This window comes from Cryptotermes secundus, unplaced genomic scaffold (assembly GCF_002891405.2).
Source record: "Cryptotermes secundus unplaced genomic scaffold, Csec_1.0 scaffold612, whole genome shotgun sequence".
NCBI classification, from domain to species: domain Eukaryota; kingdom Metazoa; phylum Arthropoda; class Insecta; order Blattodea; family Kalotermitidae; genus Cryptotermes; species Cryptotermes secundus.
Window position 1 is genome coordinate 720,905 of NW_019729902.1, and position 24,311 is coordinate 745,215.

The 24,311-nt window shown below is 44.2% G+C and overlaps 1 protein-coding gene and 1 long non-coding RNA gene across 10 annotated transcripts in view; one reads left to right on the forward strand and one right to left on the reverse strand.

Annotated features, from left to right (window-relative positions):
• LOC111865773 (semaphorin-1A) overlaps nt 1–24,311 on the forward strand; it is a 566,056-nt gene that overhangs the window by 335,321 nt on the left and 206,424 nt on the right. For all 7 annotated transcript variants that reach the window (XR_002843034.2, XM_023854041.2, XM_023854042.2 and 4 more), the window contains one exon: nt 17,531–17,627. Coding sequence is in view for 6 of the 7 variants with exons in the window: in XM_023854041.2 (XP_023709809.1) it covers nt 17,531–17,627 (97 nt within the window). In the remaining variant the exon portion in view is untranslated. The remainder of the gene's footprint in view (nt 1–17,530; nt 17,628–24,311) is intronic.
• LOC111865775 overlaps nt 1–24,311 on the reverse strand; it is a 186,164-nt gene that overhangs the window by 117,883 nt on the left and 43,970 nt on the right. The window lies entirely within an intron of this gene.

The window sequence follows — 24,311 nt, forward strand, 5'->3', positions numbered from 1 at the left end:
ATGACCTTGGGGACAGAAGAGGATACTGTCATTTGAAGGAGAAAGCTCTAGATCGCATTAAATGGAGGAATTGTTTTGGAAGAGACTGTGGACCTGTCGTCTTGACAGATTACTGATGATGATGATTGTAGGCACAATCATTAGTACAGATTTTAATCGATTGAACTGTGGAAACCTAGCAAATTTGATTAAGCATTGACGCTTCTGGCTTGTAGGCCTATTCGAATTTCGGCCTGAACACCGCCTATCGTGATTGAAATTTTACATGGTTTTTCCCAGTACCTTCAGATCCTTTCCCCCATGTGCTCGTCCTACCATTTGACGATACAGGCTGAGCTACGGACAGCGTCGCCCAGGAAACAAGCCATGTAGATTTATATGCAAAGTTTTGCTTCCTTGCCATGTTCGTTAATGCTGCTAGTTCTTCTGGTTCGCTTGCATAACCATGGCCTTCGAAATGGTGATGGTAATTTGTTCGCACAACGAATCGTTCGTGACGCATAACTTAAGATTCAAAACATGGAAGCGAACTTTGTGGCAGAATGATTTAGCACTTCTGTTTAGTATTACGGAAGATCTCGGGTTCGCGTCCAGACACGGTGACGGTGTATCCCTGCAAGTTTGTGACAGTTTTCTTCTGTCTTTGTTGGCACATGTAGTGCGTTACATTAACGACGACCACTCCCCGCATGCTTCATCATTACAGCTATCCCCAGGCACTGTGGGGGTCTACGCTCCATCTGCGCTGTATAACGCGCTGCCGGCTACACTAGCCGTACGGTCTAAGGCATGAACTGTCTTCCCTCGGACGCTGGAATCGTGGGTTCAGATCCCACTCAAGGCATGGACTTTGGGTGTGTATGCGTTTATTCTGTGTTTGTGTTGTCCTGTGTTTAGGTAGAGGCCTTGTGACGGGTTGATCACACTACCAAGGGGTCCTGCCGTCTGTAAAAAATGATTACGAAAGTGAATAAGAGGCCTGGGCCTTGGATGGACTGGAAGAGCCATTGTAAAAAAATAACAAGCGCCGATAATTAAAATATTAATTGAAATATAAAACATTTAGGTAAGTCGGTTCTGACGTATTGCTACCACAGACCATTTTAATAGTAATACCTAAAAGAGGTAACACTCTAGACTTGTATTCGATAGGTACTCGGTTCGAACCTTGGCCGGGATAACGGATATTCTGACTCAGATTTTTCTTTGTTTTCTTCAGTCCCTACAGCCAAATTTTTGGATAGTACTTTCGATTGCCCGCAGCTGCTTCCTTTCAAATGTGTTCTGATTCGTTAGTCTTCCCATCATCGAAGTTATGTCGTCCCGGCAATGAACACGCAGTTAGATCACCCACGAGTGGAAAAAAAATAGTATTATACGCTCTAGGTCTCTGAGCTGCCCCTTTCCTTCAAGTTTCCTGACCAAATTTTTGTAAGCATTTCCTGTCTTTTCCATGAATGTTACGTGGCCCCCTCGTCTCAATCCCCTTGATATGATCACCCTAACAGCAGGCCTACTGCAGTAGGTGACGTATGAAATATGAGGTTCCTTATCTGATTTCAGCCTGCTTGCCTAAAGTAGGCTTATGATCTCCATCTTATCTGTGTATCCCACACCCTATCAACTTATGAATGCCTGAACCCATCTTTTGAAACTTGGTATGTAAACCATGGCAACAGCGTACTTCATAAATTTTTCCCATATGTCTGTGTGTCTGTATGTCTGTATGTCTATCCTTCCTGTCGTTGCAAGGCTGTGTGTCTGTTAAGTGTATGCTTCCATTCGGTGCTAGGCAACGGCTGGGTAAACACGTTTCCGCTGCAGCGAATACAAGCAACAATAGAAGAATTGTTGGAGGCGTCATTTTCTATGAGGCCCGTGTCGTATCAAATGAAAGTGGCGGTTAGTTCTTCCCAGAATTTGTTGTTTTCTTTAGGGTTTCGAGTTACAGGTTAGCACCATAATTTACTTCGCCATAAGGACCTGCCTTTCCACTGAAGTGCATGGCTTTACCGGGAATATACGGATGTTTCATTAGATGTCGCTGGGAGACTGCACAGTTCCGAGGCTATGAAAGTCTGTCTTAACCAGAAGTTGGCAGCTTTAGGGAGGAGCGCTCTATGTCCAACCCATTGTGTAACATTACAACACTTGTTGCTGTCCACAGAACTGATAAAAATATTGACTTCCTTGGGAGGAGATGTAGTACAAGAACATAAATCAGCTGACCCCATTATGTGCTTAGAAGCGGACAACTTCAAAGAATGATGTCTTGTTATCGACTGGAGTCGCGCATCTTATCTGTGCATCAAAATGTAATTACCAGGCTTCTACAGCCTGAATGTAGAAAGTTTCCCTATCCTTCTGGCTTATAAATACAAGAGGACAGAGAGAAAGAAACAGATTTTGAAAGTGAAATAATTTATGTATTTTGTCAACAGTAATTGTTATTTGTCATGGAAATCTTATTTAGAAGGGAAGTGTTCATGGCACACAGAATAATTAAAAAGTGTTAAAAGATGCGTGGCACATTCTTGAAAACATGGAGGCCTCTTTGGCAGAGTCATTATTGTGGCGAGATATAGTGTTATCTTTATGTTTGCCACGTTTTTCGTCTTTTAGTTAGTTACAGAATTAAGATCGTACGAAATGCGGTTAACAGGGAAAGACAGATTGTAAAATCCCAGGAGTCATAGCAACTGCCCCTCCTCTCATCACGCACACAGATATACAGCCAATGTACAGCGCGATTCTCTCGCTAGGAAACCCAAACATTCCTCAATAACTTGTATGGTTCTCTATGAAAATTGACATGGACAAAGCTTACTTTCAACAAGATGGCGCAGCGTGCCACACATCTAATGCAAGCATGAGGGAAGTTGAAATTAATTTCGGTGACCGATTAATTTTGAAAAATCTATGGCCACCAAGATCACCAGACCTCACACCCCCTGATTTGTTCTTGTTGGGTTTACTGAAGGGCCGTGTATACAGCAATATGCCGCGAACAGTTGACGCCCTCAGAGGCGCGATACAGCGGGAAGTTACTGTCATTACCGATGTCACATTACCAGATGTCTTCGCCAATTTGCAGACTCACATACAAAATGTTTGGATGCTGGAGGGGGCCATTTTCAACATGTGCTTCAGGCAGATCTTGTTTCGCAGCGTACATTGTAACTATATGTCAGTTTTCATAGTGAACCATACAAAAAAAATATTGAGGAATGTTTGGGCATCTTAGCGACAGTCACCCTGTAGATGGAAACGCTGCGATTCATAATCTCAGCCACACGCGAACACGGAGGAACACAGGATGCAGAACAGCGAGCAGCGTGTGTGGCGGTACTGCATATCTCACACTCTGTGCCAGTGTGTTTCCATTGTGAGGCTATCTCTGAGGCTATAAAACAAACAGAGGAAAGAGAACTGACTTGGCCATTTCCTTTGCACGCGAGTATACCTAAGCCCTAAGCGACGTCTCCCAGCGGTACATCAGGAAATTAGCTTCTTTGCAGTATATGACCGAGGGTTCGCACACCGTGGACCACGTAATCCCACATGAGTGATGGACAGTGATGGCCTGTTTCAGTCGTTTATTGCCTGGAAGCAGATTTGTTTCAATGTGTGAGGCAGACGCTCTGATACGCAGTCCCAACTCACGGTGCCGTAACTCTTGCCAGCTCAGAGGCCAGTGAATCCGTTTTCAAAACCCAGCGGCGGAGCTGGTAGCGCAAGAAACTGAAACAAATGACGCCCACGTCTGAGCGACGTCAGACTTTATGTACAGGTAGATGTCAAGGGAATGACGCCTCAAGATTTCTACGTCATGTTCCTAAGCCCCTGTATACCTCAGGCTTCTGACTTGTAAGACAGTCATTTTTAAACGTCCCAATCTTGAACCTTCCCACGTCTCAAGACTGAAGTGTTGAAACACTGCATCACGTTGTAAGATTACTCCTTAATTGACAGATTCACAGGCTGCCCTGCTGCCACACACACTACGGAACTGGATGACTGGCACTCAAATCCCTGCAGGGGCAAACATATCATCCAGATCCAGCTGTGGGTCTCCACAGTGGGTAAAATAAAGTAAAAGGATCCCTGTAACCGGCCATGGAGGCCCATAGGGTTGTGAGACGTCGAGGTTCCCACATTTTCTAGACAATCGGCTCATAGATGGCGGTAAGGTTGTCAGCCTTACGCGCCGGCCGCCCTTTACCCCCAAGAATATTCCTGGTACTTATTTCTGTTAGTGGCTGAATCGGCCCCAGGGCCATAGTGCGACTGGAAGGATTAGGTAAATTGAAGAAAATCCACCTCATCGGGATTCGATCCCGCGACCTTCCGGCTTGTAGCATAGTGCCTCAACCAACTACGCTACCGCGTGCCCCATCTCCAGTGGGTACCACGAATAAAGCTTAACAAGGTTGAAGGTGTCCGCTTATATACCAGGGTAGGAAAGCTGGAGTTTACCTCCGCGTCACCATGCGTAGCAGTGAGGTGCAGGGACGCTTAGTGACACTGCAAGAGTCATAAGTGTGTGTTGTCTTGTACAGGGTTTCATAACTCCATAGAGTAAGCAAGCGATGCTGGATCTTTTACTGACCAACGAAGAAGCAAACATCACATGTTTTTAAATCCCGAGGTATCGTCTTGGAATCTTAGTTTTTTTTTTAATTCCCATAGTGAGGGATGGAGTCCAGTTGGGTCCACTCGGCACATCGGCCACTGATTGGCCTACTGAACCTGCCCCAGGTGATTATGATGATGGAGAATTTTGGTGGAATGAAAATTGGCAGGGGAAACCGAAGTACTCGGAGAAAACCTGCTCGAGCGTCATTTTATCCACCACAAATCCCACTTGTACCAGACCCGGGATCGAACCCGGGTCGCCGCGGTAGGAAGCCAGCGACTAACCGCTTGAGGTATGACGCGTTCATGGAATCTTAGTTAGTCGTACTAACTCCTGACATGTTTGTCGCAGTTTCCCCCCACCTATCAGAGCAGTAACTGAAGGCCGAGGTAAAGTTGTCTCTGTACCTATTTAAGCACCATGCCCTTAAGACGTATGGGGAGTGAAGATGCAGCTCCATTATACTTAACCTCGGCACTAGATGGAAGTGAATGACCAGCTTCACGCCCCTGTCGCTTTAACTCCCCCCGAGTGCCCATTGGATAGGCTGATTGGGTTTTAAAGCTGGACTCCATTCTTTGATGAAGAGTTAAATCTTTTCTCTCTGCCGGTTATCGAACCCTCTGTCATCCACTCCTAGCCGTTATACCGACTGAGCTATCCTGACTTGCCGTTAGAAAAATAAAACAACTTCTTCATTCGAATTCTTGCCTATGTTAAAGTAAGAAGTGTAGTCGCCATTATGTAGGCCTCTATTTATTTTCGTATGCTGATTAAATACTATTAAACCCCGATATGTTTCAGTCATGCATGGCATCTTCAGGGGGGATACGAAATACTAAAGGAATCTTTACAGTTTTCTGTGAGTGAATAAATGATTTCCAATATCTGTCATAACATTTCTGTTAAAATTTAAACGCTAATGTTATGTTAAAGCCCATTGTCCTGAACCGTTGTTAAATTTAACTTTTTTTAATAATTTATGCGTCGTAATGTATAGTATATTGCTGCGCCATGCTCATTATTTAGCCTACTTGCCTTATTTTGAAAGAATAAAAGCATGCTTATGACATCACCATGCTGTCTGTGTTTTTGCTCCCCATCAACTTTTGAATGCCTGAACCAGTCTTTATGAAATTTAATATGTATTGCACGGCACCTGAGCCCATCTGAACCGTCTACTTATTAATCTCTCCCGTTAGTTTGTGTGTCTGTATGTGTATACCCCTATCGTTGCTAGGCAACGGCTAGAAAAAATCATTACCGCTGCAACGAGTGCACACGCAAAAGTAGAAGAATTGTTGGCCGTGTCGTATCAAACGAAAGTAGGCGATTAGTTCTTCCCAGAACTTGTTTTTTAGGTGTCTGTGGATGTAGCAGAGAGAAACGAAGTTCTGAGTTGTAGGATTATCTTTTTCATTACCAAATATGTAAGCATTGTTTCTTGTTAGAAAATTTCGGTGCAGGTGCTCATACGAGCTCGTATTAGTAGTACGGTGACGTGCGGTATTGTTTTATGGTTGAACTTTTTGTATGCTGGTGGTTTATACGTTTGTATGTAATTGGGTTATCGTTAGCGTGTTCGTATGTTCAAGGGTGTATTTTGTCAAAATGAGGGTTAGTGCTGTACCACAGGTCTACCTAAGTCTTCAGGATCATCACTGATAATTTTCGGTGTTATATAGCTTATAGAGTTGAATTACTTACATACGTACTTAACTTACTCATGGAGCTGAGCCCTTCTTGAAGAGCTGCCAATTCTGCAGCTACTCAAGAATTTCCCAGCATTTTATGGAACCCGAAGGTTCATTACCGTGTTCACAAGAGCCCTCCACTGGTTCCTATCCCATTTTATCTCTCTATGATCCATTTTAATATTGTCAACCCACCTACACATTGGTCTTCCCAGTGGTCTCTTTCCTTCAGGCTTTCCCACCAATACCCTCTATGTATTCCTCTTCTCCACATTCGTCCTACATGCCCTGCCCACTTCATCCTGCTTGACTTGGTCATTGTAATTATACTTAGAGAAAAGTACAAGATATGAAGCTCCTCATTATGCAGTTTTCTGTATCCTCCTGTCACTTCATCCCTCTTCGTTCCAAATATTCTTCTCAACACCCTGTTCTCAAACACCCTCAGTCTATGTTCCTCCCTTAATGTCAGCGACAAAGTTTCACACACATACAGAACCACAGGCAAAATTATAGTTTTGTATATTCTGATTTTATTTTTTTGGACAGCAGACGAGTAGACAAAAGGCTCTGGACTGAATGGTAGCAAGCATTGCCTGAGTTCAATCTCCTCTTAATGTCTTTAATAAACACAATAATTAGGCCGCGCCATAGCTCAAGCGGTTAGTCGCAGGGTTCGATCCCGGGTCTGGTCAAGTGGGATTTGTGGTGGACAAAGTGGCTCTGGGGCAGGTTTTCTCCGAGTACTTCGGTTTCCCCTGCCAATCTTCATTCCACCAATTGCTCCACAATCACCCTCACCTATCGTGTGGGGCTGGTATAATAGGCCAGAAGTGGCCGCAGTACAATGGACTTAGTCCCACCCCACTAGCAATAAAAAACAATAATTAGCCGGTAGTGCATAACCTGTGTAGTTGACAGCACGTCGTTAGACACAACTCGTAAACCCAGAGATTTACGAATGCAACATATGTATTTCGTTCTTCTAATGGAACTGCTTTCCTTTCTGCAGATAAAAAGATTACCGCTCTTAGGCGCGGTTTCCGCTCCTCCATAGGTCACGATATAAAACTCGAATGCTTAGAAGACCGTTTCAAATCCTTGCTTCCAAAGACTACTACCAGATTTTCTCCCTGCTATGGAATTTCCATGTTGCCACCATATTTTCTCCTTTGTGAACCCTTACAAGATTCTTGCGGGCTGGTTTGTATGCAGCCCCAGAATTTGGTAAGAAATAAGCCGCTCAAAGCCTCCCGCCCTTCCGTCTGTATCTTTCAGTTTTTGTGTGTATCTCTAGCCCGAACGATAAATTGGTTATGAAACATTTCAGTTGAACAGACTTCCTTCTTTGTATTCGCATGTTCTTCACAAACAACAAAGAAGTGGAATTAACGTCTAGGATTGGGACGATATAGGAGCACACCACTGAATTGAATTCGGTCGCTAGTGAGATCTCGCTCTGTGGATTTGTTCTGGGTATCCTAAGATGATTTTCCGCAGATTTATCAGTTACGTCAGCTGTGTGACATTGTTACATCTAGTTCGGGCCATCAGCCACGCATCTAAAAAGTAGAAATCCGACGTTTCGGACACATAGTCCCTTAAAATGGAAATATACTCCAAAACGTCTTAATTTGACTTCATATAGTCGCGTCTGATAGAGAATACTGTGGTCTAGTGGTCAGAGTTCCTGGCTACAGGTCCAGAGGTCCCAGGTTCGATTCCTCGCGGTACCAGATTTTCTGAGAAGTAGCGTGTCTGGAATGGGGTCCACTCAGCCTCGTGGGAATAATTGAGGAGCTACTTGAATGGAAAAGTAGCAGCTCCGGTCTAGAAAACCGAAATTAACGACCTTGGGGATTCGTTGCGCTGACCACGCGAAAGTTGGAACTAACTTCACAGACAAGCGGCGGTCGCTCGGTCGGTATAGTTCGCTTGCGGACTAAAGCCATGGAGTTTTATTTACAATTTATTTAAAAATCATTCAGCGTCAGAAGGGGCAGTTCCGTAAATGTTTTTGAATATGTGCGAGTAACCCGTATTTGTAAGATTTCGGTAACATGAATAACTTACTTCATAAGATTGCTGTAATAAACAGTTTTTCATTAAATCAGTACTCGGCAGTGATAAGGACTCCATCCGCCAGTCCCAAATAAAGGTCCAGAGCGTTACCGCAAGATCGAATTTTTCGATGCGTGTTTAGTCGAATGACGTGGTAAGCACGAACGAAACCGGGTGAAATGTCTTAACCAAACATATCTCACTTATTTTCGGGAGATGACTGTTTCGAATCTCGGTAGGGACAGTGAGTATCCTGGTTGAGGTTTTTCATGATTCTCTTCAGTCCTTCCAGGCAAATGCCCGGAAAATACCTTCAAATAGGACACACATGCCTCCTTCCACACTCTCTGCGCTTCATTATTCACTGGCAACCAGTCCTTTAATGGTATATAGTCTGACATGTTGGTAAGTAAATTACGCAAGTTTGGAAATGACGTGGAAGGAAACGCTTTGTGATCCATTTTAAGGTTATATGGGTTTTTGCTTGGCGGAAATGAGTAGTACAACAGACACGTAACGCGTCGCAGGGTTACTGTGTAGTTTAGAAATCCGTATGATCAGGTAATAGCCAGACTGTATACACGTGTACCCGAATAATGCACGGAAAGTAGAAGTGTTAGTCCAGGAAAGGTTAGTGTCATTAGCAAAGGAAGTGTCTCGGCATAGAGGCTAAACATGTTTGACATTCGAATGCGGTGTCGATAAAATTAAGAGATACGAGTGTAATAAAGGTAAAAGGGTAAAAGTAAATGTATCCGTGCATTTAATTATGTAATTAACCACCATGCCATGAAGGTATATGAGGGAGTGGAGGAATACCTTCACAATTCTTGACGTTGGCGCTAGATGAAGGTAAATGGTCAACTTCACCCACTTCTTTACCACCGGTGATAGAACCGAAATTAACGGCCGTGGGGATTCCCCGCGCCGACCACGCGACACGCTCTGGCCGCTAAAGTTGGAACTAACTTCGCCGACAAGCGGCGGTCGGTATAGTTCGCTTGCGGACTAAAACCATGGAGTTTAGTTTTATCCTCCGTATTCATTGGATGAGGCTGAATGGGTTCCACAACCGGTCTTGACGCTGAGGACAGAACATTTTTTACCCCTGACTGGAACCAAACCCCGAATCCTCTGTCATCCATCTTGTAACCTAGTCGCTGTACCGAATAAGATATATATTTAGCTACATAGCCTTCTTCACTCATGACTTCGGGAAGAGACATGTTATTGATCGACTAACTCCATGGAGGTGAGTCCTTCTAAAGCCAGTAGTTGCTTAGCTGCTCAAGAAATTACCAGCAATTTATGAAACTCGAAGGTTCATTGTCTTGCATGTAAGAACCCGCCATTGGTTCCCGTCCTAACGCAGAATAATCCAAGAGCCTGTCATACTGTTTCTTTAAGTTCCATTTTAATATAACCTCGCATGTACTCCTAGGTTTGTTGTAGCTTGGCTACTGTGTTTCAAGCAGACCCAATTTCAAACGGACTCTTACAGTTGATTCAGCTCTATGGAGGAATGGCCGCGAGTGAAGAATTGGCGAATATGGAGGGAAGTGGTATTAGTCACCCTGTTACTTGCCCGACATCAAACTCATAAAAAGATTCCCTTATGCTACTTTTGCGTGGACTTGGTCTGCTATTTCTGTTATCGTTTTACCTCAGGTTAGAGTTTCGAAATGAACTTATTCTAAATTTTGATGTGTATGGGCACATTAGTACATGTAGTAAATGTAGTTTTATCAAGTGTCTTTTTTAGTGAAATGTCATTGTCTTACTGATTAAATGGGACACAGCCCTTCTTCGGAACATTGCTCAGCTTCCCAGCATTTTATGGTACCCCAAAATTCATAAAAATCCGCGAGCGGTCCCTATCCTGAACCAATGAGTCCAGTCCTCTGCTATCCTATTATTCTAAGATCTATTTTATTATCATCCCATCAATGTTCGTGTCTTCCAAGTGGTCTCTTTCCTCCAGGTTTTCCTACCAGTACTTTGTATGCGTTCTCTCCTTGACGTTCTGCATGTCCTACCCATCTCAACCTTAGAGACTTATTAGAATAACGTTGCACGCGGTAGCGCAGTTGGTTGAGGCACTATGCTGCAAGCCGGAAGATCGAGGGTTCGAGTCCCTGTGAGGCGGATTTTTTTCCAGTTTAGCTAATCCTTCCAATCATACTATGGACCTTGGGTCGACTCAGCTTCTAACAGAAATGAGTACCAGGAATATTCCTGCGGAGTAAAAGGTGGCCGGCGCTTAAGGCTGGCAACCTTGGGCCGCACCATAGCTCAAGCGGTTATTCGCTGGCTTCCCACCGCGGCGGCCCGGGTTCAATCCCGGTTCTGGTCAAGTGGGATTTGTGGTGGACAAAGTGGCGCTGGAGCAGGTTTTCTCCGAGTACTCCGGTTTCCCCTGCCAATCTTCATTCTACCAGTTGCTCCACAATCACCCTCACCTATCATCTGGGCTGGTACAATAGGCCAGATATGGCCGCAGTACAAGGGACTTAGTTCCACACTACCATTAAAGAAAAAGGCTGGCATCCTTACCGCCATCTGTGAGCCGATTGTCTGGAGAAAATGTGGAAGCCTAGACCTCTCACAAAGCTGTGGGCCTCCATGGCCTGTTGCAGGGATACCTTTACTTTTTCCTTTTACGTTTCAAAGGACTACAAACTGTGAAGCTCCTCATTATACAACTTTCTCCAGCCTCCTATTGCTTTCTTCGTCTTATGTCCTTTTCAGCATCTAGTTCTGAAACACCCCCAGCCTGCTTTTGCCTTCACGTGACAGACCAAGTGCAAAATTATATTCGTGTACATTTTAACTTTTATCAGCAGACGAGGAGACAAAGGATTCTGAACTGAATCATGACAAGCATTCCTCGAATTTTATTTTCTCGGAACAAAGCCAGGCCTCAGAGAATCGAAATGAGAAGCAGAAAGTTACATTCGACGTTTCATCCAGCTCAGAGGTCGTTAGCCAGGGACGTGGGCCCTGGTTGCGGGGAGCTGCGTGTGTGTGGTCATCTGAAAGAAATCGCCTTTGTATGCCTTCATCTGGGACGACAAGAAAAGTGGACTTTCCCAGAAAAAGTTGACAGACGTATTTCTGAGTTGGACAGTCGCCGGACACACACAGACAAGATATAATTTGTGCCACTGGTGGCATCCCCGCTCCCTTAGCGCTTTCTGTTATATTACACAGAATTTATACATGCACGTGCCCTCTCATACGCACGAAGATACAGAAATACGAATTTTTACTGTCCAAACTAAGACTCAGTTACCACCCCAGAAACTAAAGAAAGTAATGTTATTATTATTATTATTATTATTATTATTATTATTATTGCTTCATAGGATATATATTTTGCTTGTTTATTCCTCTAAAATTATTCGTCTACAATGTCCTGTTTTGTTATTGTGGTAATGTACTAGTTGGTTACTACCCATCACACTATTACTGTTATCTGTTTACGGAATTCTAAAGATCAAACTCCACATTCCACAAATGGNTGTGAGCAAGAAGACGGCATTGTGTGTATTTGTTTCTCTCGCGTTCACTTTGTAACTGACCCTTGGGCTATTGAGTTATCACGCAAGTACGTAAATAAGAACTGAATTGTTATTGCCTGAGACATTTCATTTCTCTGGTAGAAGTGTACGGAAGTTCTTTGTATTTGCTTGCTCGGCTTTTCGACCATGAAGACGGAGGTAACTCAAATCTTGGACTAATGTAAAGAAGATGCATTATTGTTGGGATGTTTGCGAGGTTGCGTCTGCTCGTACAAACAATAACCACACAATGTTAAAACATTCTTATTTCTTAGTGCTGTGATACTGTGAAAACGATTTATGTTCTCCTTTGTCTGGTAACTTTCAGGTTGACATAATCAAATATTCATGGCTTGTTCCCGAACCTTATATTGAGGGAAGCTGTGCTGTGGTAGGGGTTGGATGTTAGCGTAGGAGATACTTCGAACTTCATTGTTGGATGAAAGGCGTAAAAATTCCATAATCTAGCTACGGAAGTTATGCCGTAGTGAACGAAGAAAATCTCGAATAACCTCAGTTTGCAATAGCCAGTCACTGAGGCGATCTCAGACTGGTGAGAGAGATAGAATCTATATTATCATCCCTTCGTTTTGATTTTCTGTGTATGGACGTTTCGGGTTGACCATAAAGGGCGTGCAGCCTGCGGCCTGCACTCAGTCTTCGGTATTTCCAAATCACGTGGTGAGTTGCTCATTTTCCGTTGGAAGGTCGTTTATGTTCGATGTGCATGGTATCAGCTGGTTACCTTCGCGTGCAGCCACCAAGTTTAAATTGAATGAACTACAGCTACAGCATCCAGGAACCCATTACTAATGTGACGTCATTTGGCTGTTGTCGGCGTGTTTTGCGGGGATCTTCTCTCCAACACCTTAACATTTCTGTTATCTGCTACCTTCCACAGCCTTTCAGGGGTTTTGTTGTGCTGGTATCGATCCTTGTCGATATCTAGAATCGAAGCTGCTTCAGATGGCGTGAATAAAAAATACATTTAGACTTTCTTCTTTCACTTCTCTGCCTTTCTTCTCTGTACCAAACGAGCAACTTGGCTCTCTGGGGCCGTAGCTTGCAGTTTGAGCGTGGTAGTACATTCTGCTACACTGAAATCAATGTGGAAAGAGAACATATATTGCTCACTGTACACGTCGAATAGAAGTGATACGGTACAAACACCGCTTCTTTGCCCCGTACTAGAACTCTGTATCATTGCAGTACTCACCGAACGAGCTTTTATTTCAGTAATTCACGTGTTTTCCTTGTGCAAGGCAGGGAAAGCAAGCCAAAGATATGGTAGCAGCGACTCCTACTTGGATGTTTCAATCTCTATAGCGAGATAAAAGTAACAGTTTTTCAGCGCCGTAATCCAATTAAGCACTACGCCGTGAAGACGTATGGGGGAGTGGATGTATAGATCCACGTTTTCTTGCCCTCACACTAGTTGGAGGTGAATAGCTTCGCGCTTCGACCACTTTCCCCCGGGAAGGAACCTTCGGTATACATTGGATAAGAGGGTGTGTGGGCCTCAGAACCGGTCTCGACGACATGAAGAGGAGAAAACTCTTACACCTACTGGGACTCGAATTCCGGCCCCTCAGTCGTCCAGCCCCTAGCCAGACGCTGTTCCGGCTCCCTACTCGAGATATCACGCAACCTAAAAAAGTTGTAGACGGATAGTAATAGTGTGGCGCGACGAAACTAGTCAGCGTGAGTCAGTATTCGATAATCGTACGATCGGCTGTCTTTTGCTGTTTTCAATTAGTTTGCTTAAAATAAGTATATGAAGCCAGAGGCAGAAGTTGGAGCGTCTGTTCACCGCCGTTTTGCCGCACCGCGAGAACACGATACAGAGGTCCTGTTTTTGCAGTGCACGGCGATCGTGTTCAAACGGAAGATTTCGCAACGTTGCAGTCCAGTTTGCAGGTAAAGGTGCCTCACCCTACACGCAGCCGGTCTCATGCTATGAGAACAATGCACCATGCCACTCAGATTTCAGTAAGTGATGTTGAAATCGAGTTGACGTCTAGTAAAAACGTCCGTAAGCATTTGGAATATTTTATTACGTATTCTAATAACCATCGGCAGGGTGAAGAACGTTCACATCTCCATCTCGTCCACACCGGCGGTGGGGCCCACCCAGCCTGCTATCCAATGTATACCGGCGGTAAAGCGGCCGGGACGTGAAGGTGCAACTAGTGCCGAGATTAAGAAAACGTGGGCGTATACATCCACTCCCGTTTACGTCTCCATGGTGTAGTGCTTCATTATTTCAGTAGCGGGGTCAAATGCCTCCACCGTGACCCTGCGAGTCGTAGGAGGCGACGAAAAGGGAAGTCCCAGTCTGAGACAGTAAAATATGGTCGCGAGACCCAAGGGACTCTGACCCAAGAAACACTGCACTGGCAAGTGCCAACGGCATTTAAAAAAGGCAGACCCGTCGTCTTGTCAGAGAGGGCGCCCCACAAAAACAGTACCGTAACTGTCAAACTAATAAATATCGCTCGACACCAAGACTTACTGACTGACTGACCGGCCGTCCGTCAGTCGCAATGTGACTTTCACTTTTTAGATTCTTCAGACAGACGTTCATGGGGAGTTCAGTGTGTGCGCTGTTATGATTAACTGTAATTGTAAAGAAGTGACAATACCCCAATCCTCAGATCCAGAACCCATTACTATTTGTCACGCAAACCTCTTATTCGTTACAGAATGAAACTATGAATCTTGCAGATAGTTGGTCGGATTCCTTGGGTGTGTGATCAGCCCATCAGAAGTTCGCTTCCTGCACAGGATAACACAAACACGGAAAAAACGCATGTGTACGTCCGTTCTTAGACTGGGTTCGAACCCACGATCCCAGAGTTCGAGTGGGGGAAGACATTTCGTCACTTAGACCGCGCGGCCATAGGGAGCGGCCACTGATCGTTCTGTCATTGAATACTGTGTAACTTGAACACTGCAAGTTTGCCTTCTGAGATGTGATTCCGTATAGTGGCTCGATTGTTACCAACATTCTGGGGAAAATTAGTGTGTGCATCATCAGGGCTCTTTGCTCTCATTGGAAGGTGTATGTTGGTGACGATATACCAGACTGCATGGCGTCAAATCCCTGAAGACAGTAATCTTGTAGCCTAATGATAATGGCACGGAACGGAAGTTGATGTGTAGATTTGTACGTATTCATAGCTTACCGCAGATAACACACAGCACACAGTATCATGGTTATACGAACCTGAGAGCTAGTGTGGTGTATCACAAAATGCTGTCATTTGTCATTGTGGAGCTGGGAATTGCCCCGTAGTGGAGAATGCTGTTCTGTTCATGTTTCCAAACGATTTCCTTCCTGCACATCGTGTATTAAACACGGGATATCGTCTCTGTTCTACCACGATGACGTGCGTATATCTTTCTTGAAAATTCAGCTGCATGTACTCGTATCTTTACACAGGATATAAACTCGTCAGTGCTGATTTATTATTTCTTTTGTAGCTATTTACAGTTAGCACTTTGGTTTCTGAAACGTCGTACATACGCACGAATAACTTAGGTTGAAACCGGCGTAACGGAAGCCTGAACTGTATTAATCTGCCTTAGGATAGGGTCCTTTGGCGCGCTCTTGTGAACACGGTAATGAGCCTTCAGGCTCCATAAAGAAACGCGAAATTTCTTGAGCAGCTGAGCGACTATCAGCTTTTCAGCGACGGTTGCATCGAGTTACTTAACTACGAACTCTGATCATCAGAATACAGAATGCGAGGTGGTATTCGTAATGGAGTATTCCAAATAAGTGAGGTTTATTCCTTGGACGTTGCCAAGAATCAAGCAGACTGAAACAGTTTAGACATGTAGCATGCATGAGAGTGTTGTGAGTGTGGTTAGCTGCGCGTCGGCGTTGATGGCTGCTTATTAACCCTCTGGAGCCAGCGGCCTCCGTAGTCTAGAGGTAACGTTCCCACCTCATGACTCGTGGTACGCGGGTTCAAACCCGGCGGAGGTCGTCGAATTTTTAAGGGCGGAAAAATTCAGGGAACAAGTCCTCCGGGAGGGACTTTAAGCCGTGGGTCCCGTGTCGTAGCTTTACGGCACGTAAAAGAACCTCATATCTCCAAAGGAGGTCACTGAGCCAAATTCAAGGACATTTCCCGCCCAACAGTAGTCTCTAACGCCTCTGATAGATGGGGGAAGCATTATAGATACCGCCAAGCCAGGAGAGGCCGAACTCGCTGGCTCGGTCGGGACTGATGGTAAGCACCAGTATCGGTAGGGTATGGAGACTGGTAGAATATCATAGAGGGAAGCACAATGGACCAATACTGGTCTAAGTGCACGGGGAAACGCACCCTCTCCAATAACTAACTAACTAACCCTCTGGAGCCAGCAGTGGTATGCATGGGAAGAGTGAGAAATTAAAATACAATTTTGATAGGCAGACCTCATTAAGAGTCTAGCCATAGATCGAGGCCAGTGAGTTATCTAAGTATACATATATAAAACCGTGATTTAAGTCCGTAAGCGAACCATACCGACCGTGCGACCGCCGCTTGTCGGAGAAGTTTTAGTGCCAACTTTTGAGGATAGGTGTCGCGTGGTCAGCGCAGCGATTCCCTACGGCCGTTAATTTCGGATTTCTAAACCGGAGCCGCATTTCCTTGAAATAGCTCCTCAATTATCATCACGAGGCTGAGTGGAACCCGTCCCAGACACACTATTTCTCCGAAAAGAACCTGAAAGTAGAGCGATCTATTCTCTAACATGGCGAGCCAATGCAGCAAACAGTAGAAGAAATCTGACGAAGCCACTGCATGGTCTTCTGCAGCAACAAACATGAAACTACTCGCAGCTTATAACACTTTGAAAGATCATTTTAAATCATTTTTAAGTATAAAATTGTGGATCTAGGACCACCTAATTGTTAAATTAGGTTTAACCTATTGTTAAGTATACGAGTTTATCACATTCACGATTTTTATTCTTATTATGTATTTTATTGTCAATTTTAACCAATGTCTAGTCTAGATTGTCTGATATGGAGTAGAAACTAACTTGTATCAGCCATTTATAAAAGTGGGAATGTTAGCGTTACAGTTCGGTAATAGTATGTGAGAAACTTTCAGCACCTGAAGGTGACCCGTTTTAGGTCGAAACATATAGTGCATGATATATAAATAAATAAAAGTATTGTTGCGTTGACGGTAAAAATTGTATGTGTGTCTCGAGAAGTATGTTGCTTAATGGGGTTGGCCCTACACGCCATAATCTGATTAAGCTAAGAGCATGGGCAAGTGTACTGAGGCGAAATACTTGTGCCCTGCGTAACATTAAACTATTAAACATGTCGGTTGATATATCATGTCACCTCACCAAGCCAACTGATTGAATGCTGAGTTTATATGAACGAGTTTGCAAATGAATCATAAATTGACGTTACGTCGTTGAACAAAACCTTGTGAAGTAGTTATTTTGCCATCCACAGTTCCCAAGGCAGGCAGGGTCTGTAAAGTTGCTACCCAACTGCAGGTGAACCTATCGGACAGTGGTCACGCAACCTGTGCAGCATGATAGATTGTGTGTTCTTGTGTTTTCAGGAGAGGAGCAAGCGCAGAGATTTCTGGGTAACGAGTCTCACAAGGACCACTTCAAATTGCTGGAGAAGGACCAGAATTCTCTCCTCGTCGGTGCCAGGTGAGTGCACTATCTGCAGCGTTTTGCACGCCATTTGTTGGATGTTAAGGGCCCCTCATAGCGACAGTAAAGTAGGCTACACTCATTGTCAGCCTGTGCAAATAATTAGATGACGCTGTCAGATTTTACGAAATAAATCACTTGAGAAGGCGAATAGTGTTGGTTAGTTCGTTAACCCTTTCTTAGAGAAATGAGCAACAGTCGACAGGTGTACTTAGCAAGTGCATAGAAATAACCTTGAGAGTATTGTAATATGTATAAAAGCAACAAAGTATTTCAGAATGAATCAAGTTAGGCACTTGGGAGCCGGGATAGCACAGTTGGTATAGCGACTGGCTACGGGCTGGAGTTCGAGTTCCGGCAGAGCAAGATTTCTCTTCTCTCCACGTTGTCCAGGCCAGTTCTGGGGCCCACCCAGCCTCCTGTTCAATGATATCTTTCCCTGGAGGCAAAGCGGGCGGATCGCGAAAGCTGACTACATACCGCAGACTGGTGCTGAGGTTAAGAATACGCAGTTCTGTACACCCCCCCCCCATACGTCTTCATGGCATAGTGCTTCATTAGTTATGCACAAGGAAAACTTTACATTTTTAACTTTAATACTTTTAAAGAAACGTTAAACTGATGATTCGATATCGAAATTAGTATCTCCGATATCGATACGGAATTCCGTATCGATAAGGGTCTAGGGTATGTCTTTGCGAATTTTCCATACCTCGATGTGTCTTAGCATAATGGCTGTTGCTATACAGTGTCCCTAATACGTACACAGAAAAAAAAACAGTCCGCAAGCGAACTATACCGACCGAGCGACCACCGATTGTTGGCGAAGTTAGTGCCAACTTCAGAGGATAGAGGGTGTCGCGTGGTCAGCGCAACGAATACCCACGACTGTTAATTTCGGTTTTCTAGACCGGAGCCGCTGTTTCCTTGAAACAGCTCCTCAGTTATCCTCACGAGGCTGAGTGGACCCCGTTCCAGACCCACTACTCAGAAAATCTGGTAGCGCCGGGAATGAACCCGGACCTCTGGATCTGTAGCCAGGAACTCTGAGTGAATAATAATGATACTAGATGGCACTAGTGCGCAGCTTGCTGCTGGTACAACCTGATAGGAGGTACTAACCAGTATAAAACAAAATGGCAGAACATCTTTTAACGTTTTGGCATATTAAATGGAGTGTTTAAGTACTGCTGCAAAACGGAAAATGCGAAGGACGTGCAGAGATGTTGCAGAAATAAATTTTGTTTGTGGGGTGCTTTAAAGAACACAGGGACGAAATTGAAGGAGCCTGCGCTGCAGTTCCGTTAGAAACAATACGCGGCGTTGGCAGCACCATATTAATGCTGATGGAGAATGAGTTTAAGGTTGAAGCACAAATATGGATCAACACCTCTGCCGTGTTTGTGAAGACACAGACGCTGTATATTGTCTGCGCTTTCGTTATGAACACTATAGATACCAGTCTGTTGTTGCGGATATCACACTGAATGTTTGTAGGCTTTATTGTTCCGTCAGATTCACTGATCGTTATCCATATGGAAGCTGCTTTGAGTAGAACGGGTAGATGTCAGTATTATTTGTATTCTGTGCATTGAGCCAGCTTCCTATACAATGAGCTGTTTTAGAGTACTTGAAGGTTTTGTTTGGACAACCTCTGTGGTCTAGTGGTCAGAGTTCTTGGCTCCAGATCTAGAGCCCCCGGGTTCGGTTCCCGGCGCTACCAGATTTTATGAGAAGTAGTGGTTCTGGAACGGGGTCCGCTGAGCCTCGTGAGTATAATTGAGGACATGGGGATTCGTTGCGCTAACCACGCGACACCCTCTATCCGCTAAAGTTGGCACTGACTTCGCCGAGAAGCGGCAGTCGCTCGGTCGGTATAGTTCGCCTGCGGACTAAAGCAACTGAGTTTTTTTTAAGGTTTTATTTTTGCTGCATGGAGAGCAAGGGCTGTATTGGACAGATAATAGCAAAAATTAAATTCTCCCAGCAACACATTAATATAGATCCTCAATACGAAATTATTTTGGTGACTCTGAAGCAGAAGCATGGAAGTCTGACAGACAGGACCTGTTATGTATGAACTCGCAAAGACAGAACAGATGACGACTGATTCAGTTTTACGGCTGCTTAACGACGCCGTTTTTACTGTAGGTGTTCTGGCGATAGGAAGGGATTGTCATTGATGACCCGGTAATGTGCTGGAAGGAAGCGGTTGTGGCTGATTTCTAGACACCCTTCATCCACTTGAGACTGAGGAAAACCAACCATAATACAAGGGAGAGCAAGTGGGTCACAAATGGAAGTAAAACAGCTGTTATGGTCGTAATAGGTTTTCTGTGTGAGTCGCTAGGTAGCAGAACATTCCAGCGTCACGACAGTCTAGGTAGGAGACGCGGATGCTGGTTTCAGTAGTCAAAATGGCAACCGTGCTTGAGGAGTGTATTTCCGAAGAGCAGTGTTCTGTTGTGCGTTTTTTGGGTAATAGGACTCGATGCAGAAATGATATTGATAAAGAAATGTTTCCTCTTTACGGTGGGCAGTGTTTATCGTGTCTGGTCTGCTAGAAAACCACCTTGGTGGCATACTTCTCTGATGACAAGGTTAAACAGAGGTGCGGAAGTGGATGAGGAGACAACAATCGAAAGACTTCTGTGCTGCGGGTTTCGACGCACTGGTAAAGCAATGGGGCATGTGTATCAATGTTTAACGAGGATATATCGAGAAATACTCGTAAATGTTATTTCCAGGTCGAATATCATATGTTTTATATCCATTTGTGACCTTTTTACTGACTCTCCCTCATATAAGTAATGCGACACCCCTACTGGGATTCTGATGAAGATTCAGTAATAAATTATATACGTATAACCTGTATTTTATCGTATTTATTATGTATTTAATGTTTTTTTCCTGCAGTAGACCAACGTCGGTGGCAAGCACTGTAAAAATTAATTGAATTGTTACTGTTACTGGTAACAGCTTATGTTTACATTCAGATATCATTAATTGATTTAACTTTTTTCTTGTTTGTTTTTGTTCGCATGTTCATTTGTGTTGTTAATTTGTATTCGAGCTGGCTCTGTAATTGGCTCCTGACTGTTTGGTTGAGAGAGTAACTCAATGAAGAATGGTTATAATGTTGTACGGAACTCCCTAGTTTACTTCTTTCATGTGGGATGTCTTTCATCTTGATGGAAGAATAGATGGATGTTTGGAGCTGCGTGCAGAGAAGAATATTTGGACCTTAGAAGAATTACTAAGATGGAGAAAATATCATAAGGAGCGTCATAACTTTCACTGTTAAGATAATATTAGGTTGATAATATCTAGGATGAAGAGCTGGGCGTGTAGCATTTAATCGAAGAACTGAAGGGGAACCATCACTTGGGGATTTTGGCGAAGTCAGGAGACGGAGCTAAATTGAATTTAACCCTTTGAGTGTGAAGGTGTGGACTTAATTTGGTGGAATCAGGGTAGGGTCCAGTGGAGGAATTTTGTGCGCACGATAATGAAGCTCTTGAGTTCTAGAGAAAAGGGGAATATTTTTGCCGCTTGACCGTCTGTTGTGCTCTTTAAAATACCAATGTTGATGGATGGAGTTTCTTAGTGACCACGTCTACGAATGTTTGCGGATCGTTATTGTTGGATGCAAGAAAGATATCCTTGAAGGTGTCGCAAGTTTACCCTTTCATCCCTAAGGGTGTGGCCGGTCCAGAAAGGTGGATGTCTGTTAATGTACTGGCTGTGACAGTTTACAAAACAAAACTAGGTTGTTTTCACTTTCACTGTGAACGTGATGTTGCAATTAGACTGCTATTCTCGAAACAATACATAAGTTGGCACCAAGCTAGAATGTGCCTTTCTTCTTCGTGAATGAAAACACTTTGTTCAGAAGGGATATAGACCTTGAGTATAGCCCGTTTATTGATGCCCGTGAGTGTGTGGCGGGAACACTTGAAAGTCTACGTGTATGTACTCATACATAGGCGAAGTTTTCTTTGCAAGATGCCTGATGATCGAAAGTCGCCATCGAGAGGGTAAAAAGTTTTCATATGTGTGATGTTAGCGGCTCCGGTCTAGAAAACCGAAATTAACGGCCTTGGGGATTCGTTGCGCTGACCACGCGACATTCTCTATCCGCTGAAGTTGGCACTAACTTCGCTCGGTCGGTATAGTTCGCTTGCGGACTAAAACCACGGAGTTTGTTTTGTTTTGTGACTTCTGGGGCACATATCTCGACCCGGAGGCAGAAAATTCTGAGATATCTCAAATGAAGCCCCGATCATTTCCTCCCACAGCTTTTCAACTTCATTACTCACTGGCTATTCTGCCATTCTCCGCTCCACAATCTTCAGCTACTGATAGCAGTAGGAGCCACAAATGAATACTGTGGTCTAGTGGCCAGAGTTCCTGGCTACAGATACAGAGGTCCTGGGTTCGATTCCCGGCGCTACCAGATTTTATGAGAAGTAGTGGGTCTGGAACGGGGTCTACTCAGCCTTGTGAGGATAACTGAGGAGCTATTTCAAGAAAATAGCTGTTTCGGCCTAGAAAACAGAGATTAACGGCCGTAGGGATTCGTTACGCTGACTACGCGACACCCTCTATCCGCTAAAGTTTGCATTGACTTGGCCGACAAGCGGCGGTCGCTCGGTCGGTATAATTCGCTTGCGGACGTGTACTGAAAGTCTCGGGCGATCAGGAGTGTCATTGTTGAGCTGAAAACGTTGCAGAGATCTCTGTCTTCATAATCGGGGTTGCTCTTGATTTTATTACCTTTATTCGCCCCTCCGAAAGCTTCAGATATTAGCTCAGCTCAGTAGCTGCATCGGTCTTAAGAATTTTAACTGAAGTTGGGGAACTCTGTATTAGGCCTACATATGTGTCAGGAGTGGAAGTCCACTCACTGAAGCAGCAGTACATTATATAAGATCGGACATTTCAAAATAGGATTTAATTTTTTGGCTGACTCTCGTGCGTATGTTAGCCATTTTCATTATTCCTACAGCTGGGAGCCACTGCATGTTGGATATAATAGCTGGAACTCGTAGGCCTGGCAGAATGAAGACATATTACCAGAGCAGGCGGTGGACTACAAAGTGCGTGGACGCAGGGGTGAAAATGGAGAGACGAGCTTCATCTGCGGGATTTATGACCTGGAAATTAAATCTACTCCTGCATATTTCATGTTAATAATGCTTGTTGTATCTGGTTAGAACACCGATCAGTATTTGAGGCAATTGTGACCAAATTGAGCAAACCTATCAGTAATGCTGTTTCTGTATATCTACATAAAGTATGCTCGGTCTCGCATACAACACCGTCTGTCTATAAAACTTATAAAATATATCCACTTTAAAAGTTTTACACATCATATAACTTTTTTAATGTTTTTCACTACATGTTTCGACAGTTATGGTTATCATCAAGTGTGTTTAAGATTGTAGTTTAGGAAACCGCTGTACTTCTGTTACCGTGATTTTGGTTGTTATTATGTGGGCCCCTCTGTGCGCTTGTCTATTCAGAGTGACGGGTTGTTCTGTGTCTTTTTTACGAATGCACAGCAGTTTCCTCAACTATAGTTTTAAACACCTGACGATGCCCGTATTTGTCGACATATGTAGTGAAAACTTTTAAAATTTTGAAAGTTATGTGTACAACTTTTAAAGTGAATAACTTGTAAGTTTTATAGAAGGATGTGTTGCACATGAGACGGTGGACCCAGCACCGCTTGATACCAAGTGATGTGCAGCATGATGCTGCAGTATAATGGTGTGTCCAGTCATTACGGATTAGTGCTAGCTGTTACGCAGTGTTTCAGCAGAGAATGTTTATGGGCAGACCCGCGCTCACCTCGAAATAGAGAATCCCACGATTACAAATAATTGCCCACTAGGTGTAGAGTGTACCTGATTCTTTCAAAATACTACGTAATTATTGAGATCGGATGGGCGGGGGGTTAAGGAATTAGGGTAGCTTTGAAGTTAACTGCGTTAGCTCGGCTGACATCGTGAAAAAAATAAAAACTGTTACTTTCGTGGTTCATTGATTTTTTGTTCCTAGTGATGTGGGACTAAGTCTCTTGTACTGCGGCCACTTCTGGCCTATTGTACCAGCCCCAGATGATAGGTGAGGGTGATTGTGGAGCAGTTGGTGGAATGAAGATTGACAGGGGAAACCGAAGTACTCGGAGAAAACCTGCCCCAGCGCCACTTTGTCCACCAAAAATTCCACTTGACCAGACCCAGGATCGAACCCGGGCCGCCGCGGCGGGAAGCCAGCGACTAAACGCTTGGGCTATGGCGCGGCCCTATACTCCACGTAACTTACATGAGAAACGAGGTAAATGCATTGTGTACCATCTGAGCCAGCCCACCACTAACGTTGTTAGTAGCCAGTTTGCGGTAACCGTCTAGCAACGGAACGTGTTTACCCAGCCGTTGCCCAGAAACTATCGCTGTTTACAGAGTCACCGCATACCCAGTGGTCACAAGCCAACGGGCTTGTATGCTGCAATGTAATTGGTTGTTCGGTGCCTGGCCCAGCAAGAACCCATATGTGAAAGACAGCTAGAAAAGACAGAGAATAATTTAGAATGGGTTCATCGCGGGTTCGTTATAATGGAAAAATTCTTGTTCGCTTGGGAACTTCAGCATTTGTTATTGGCGCCTCCTTTGACAT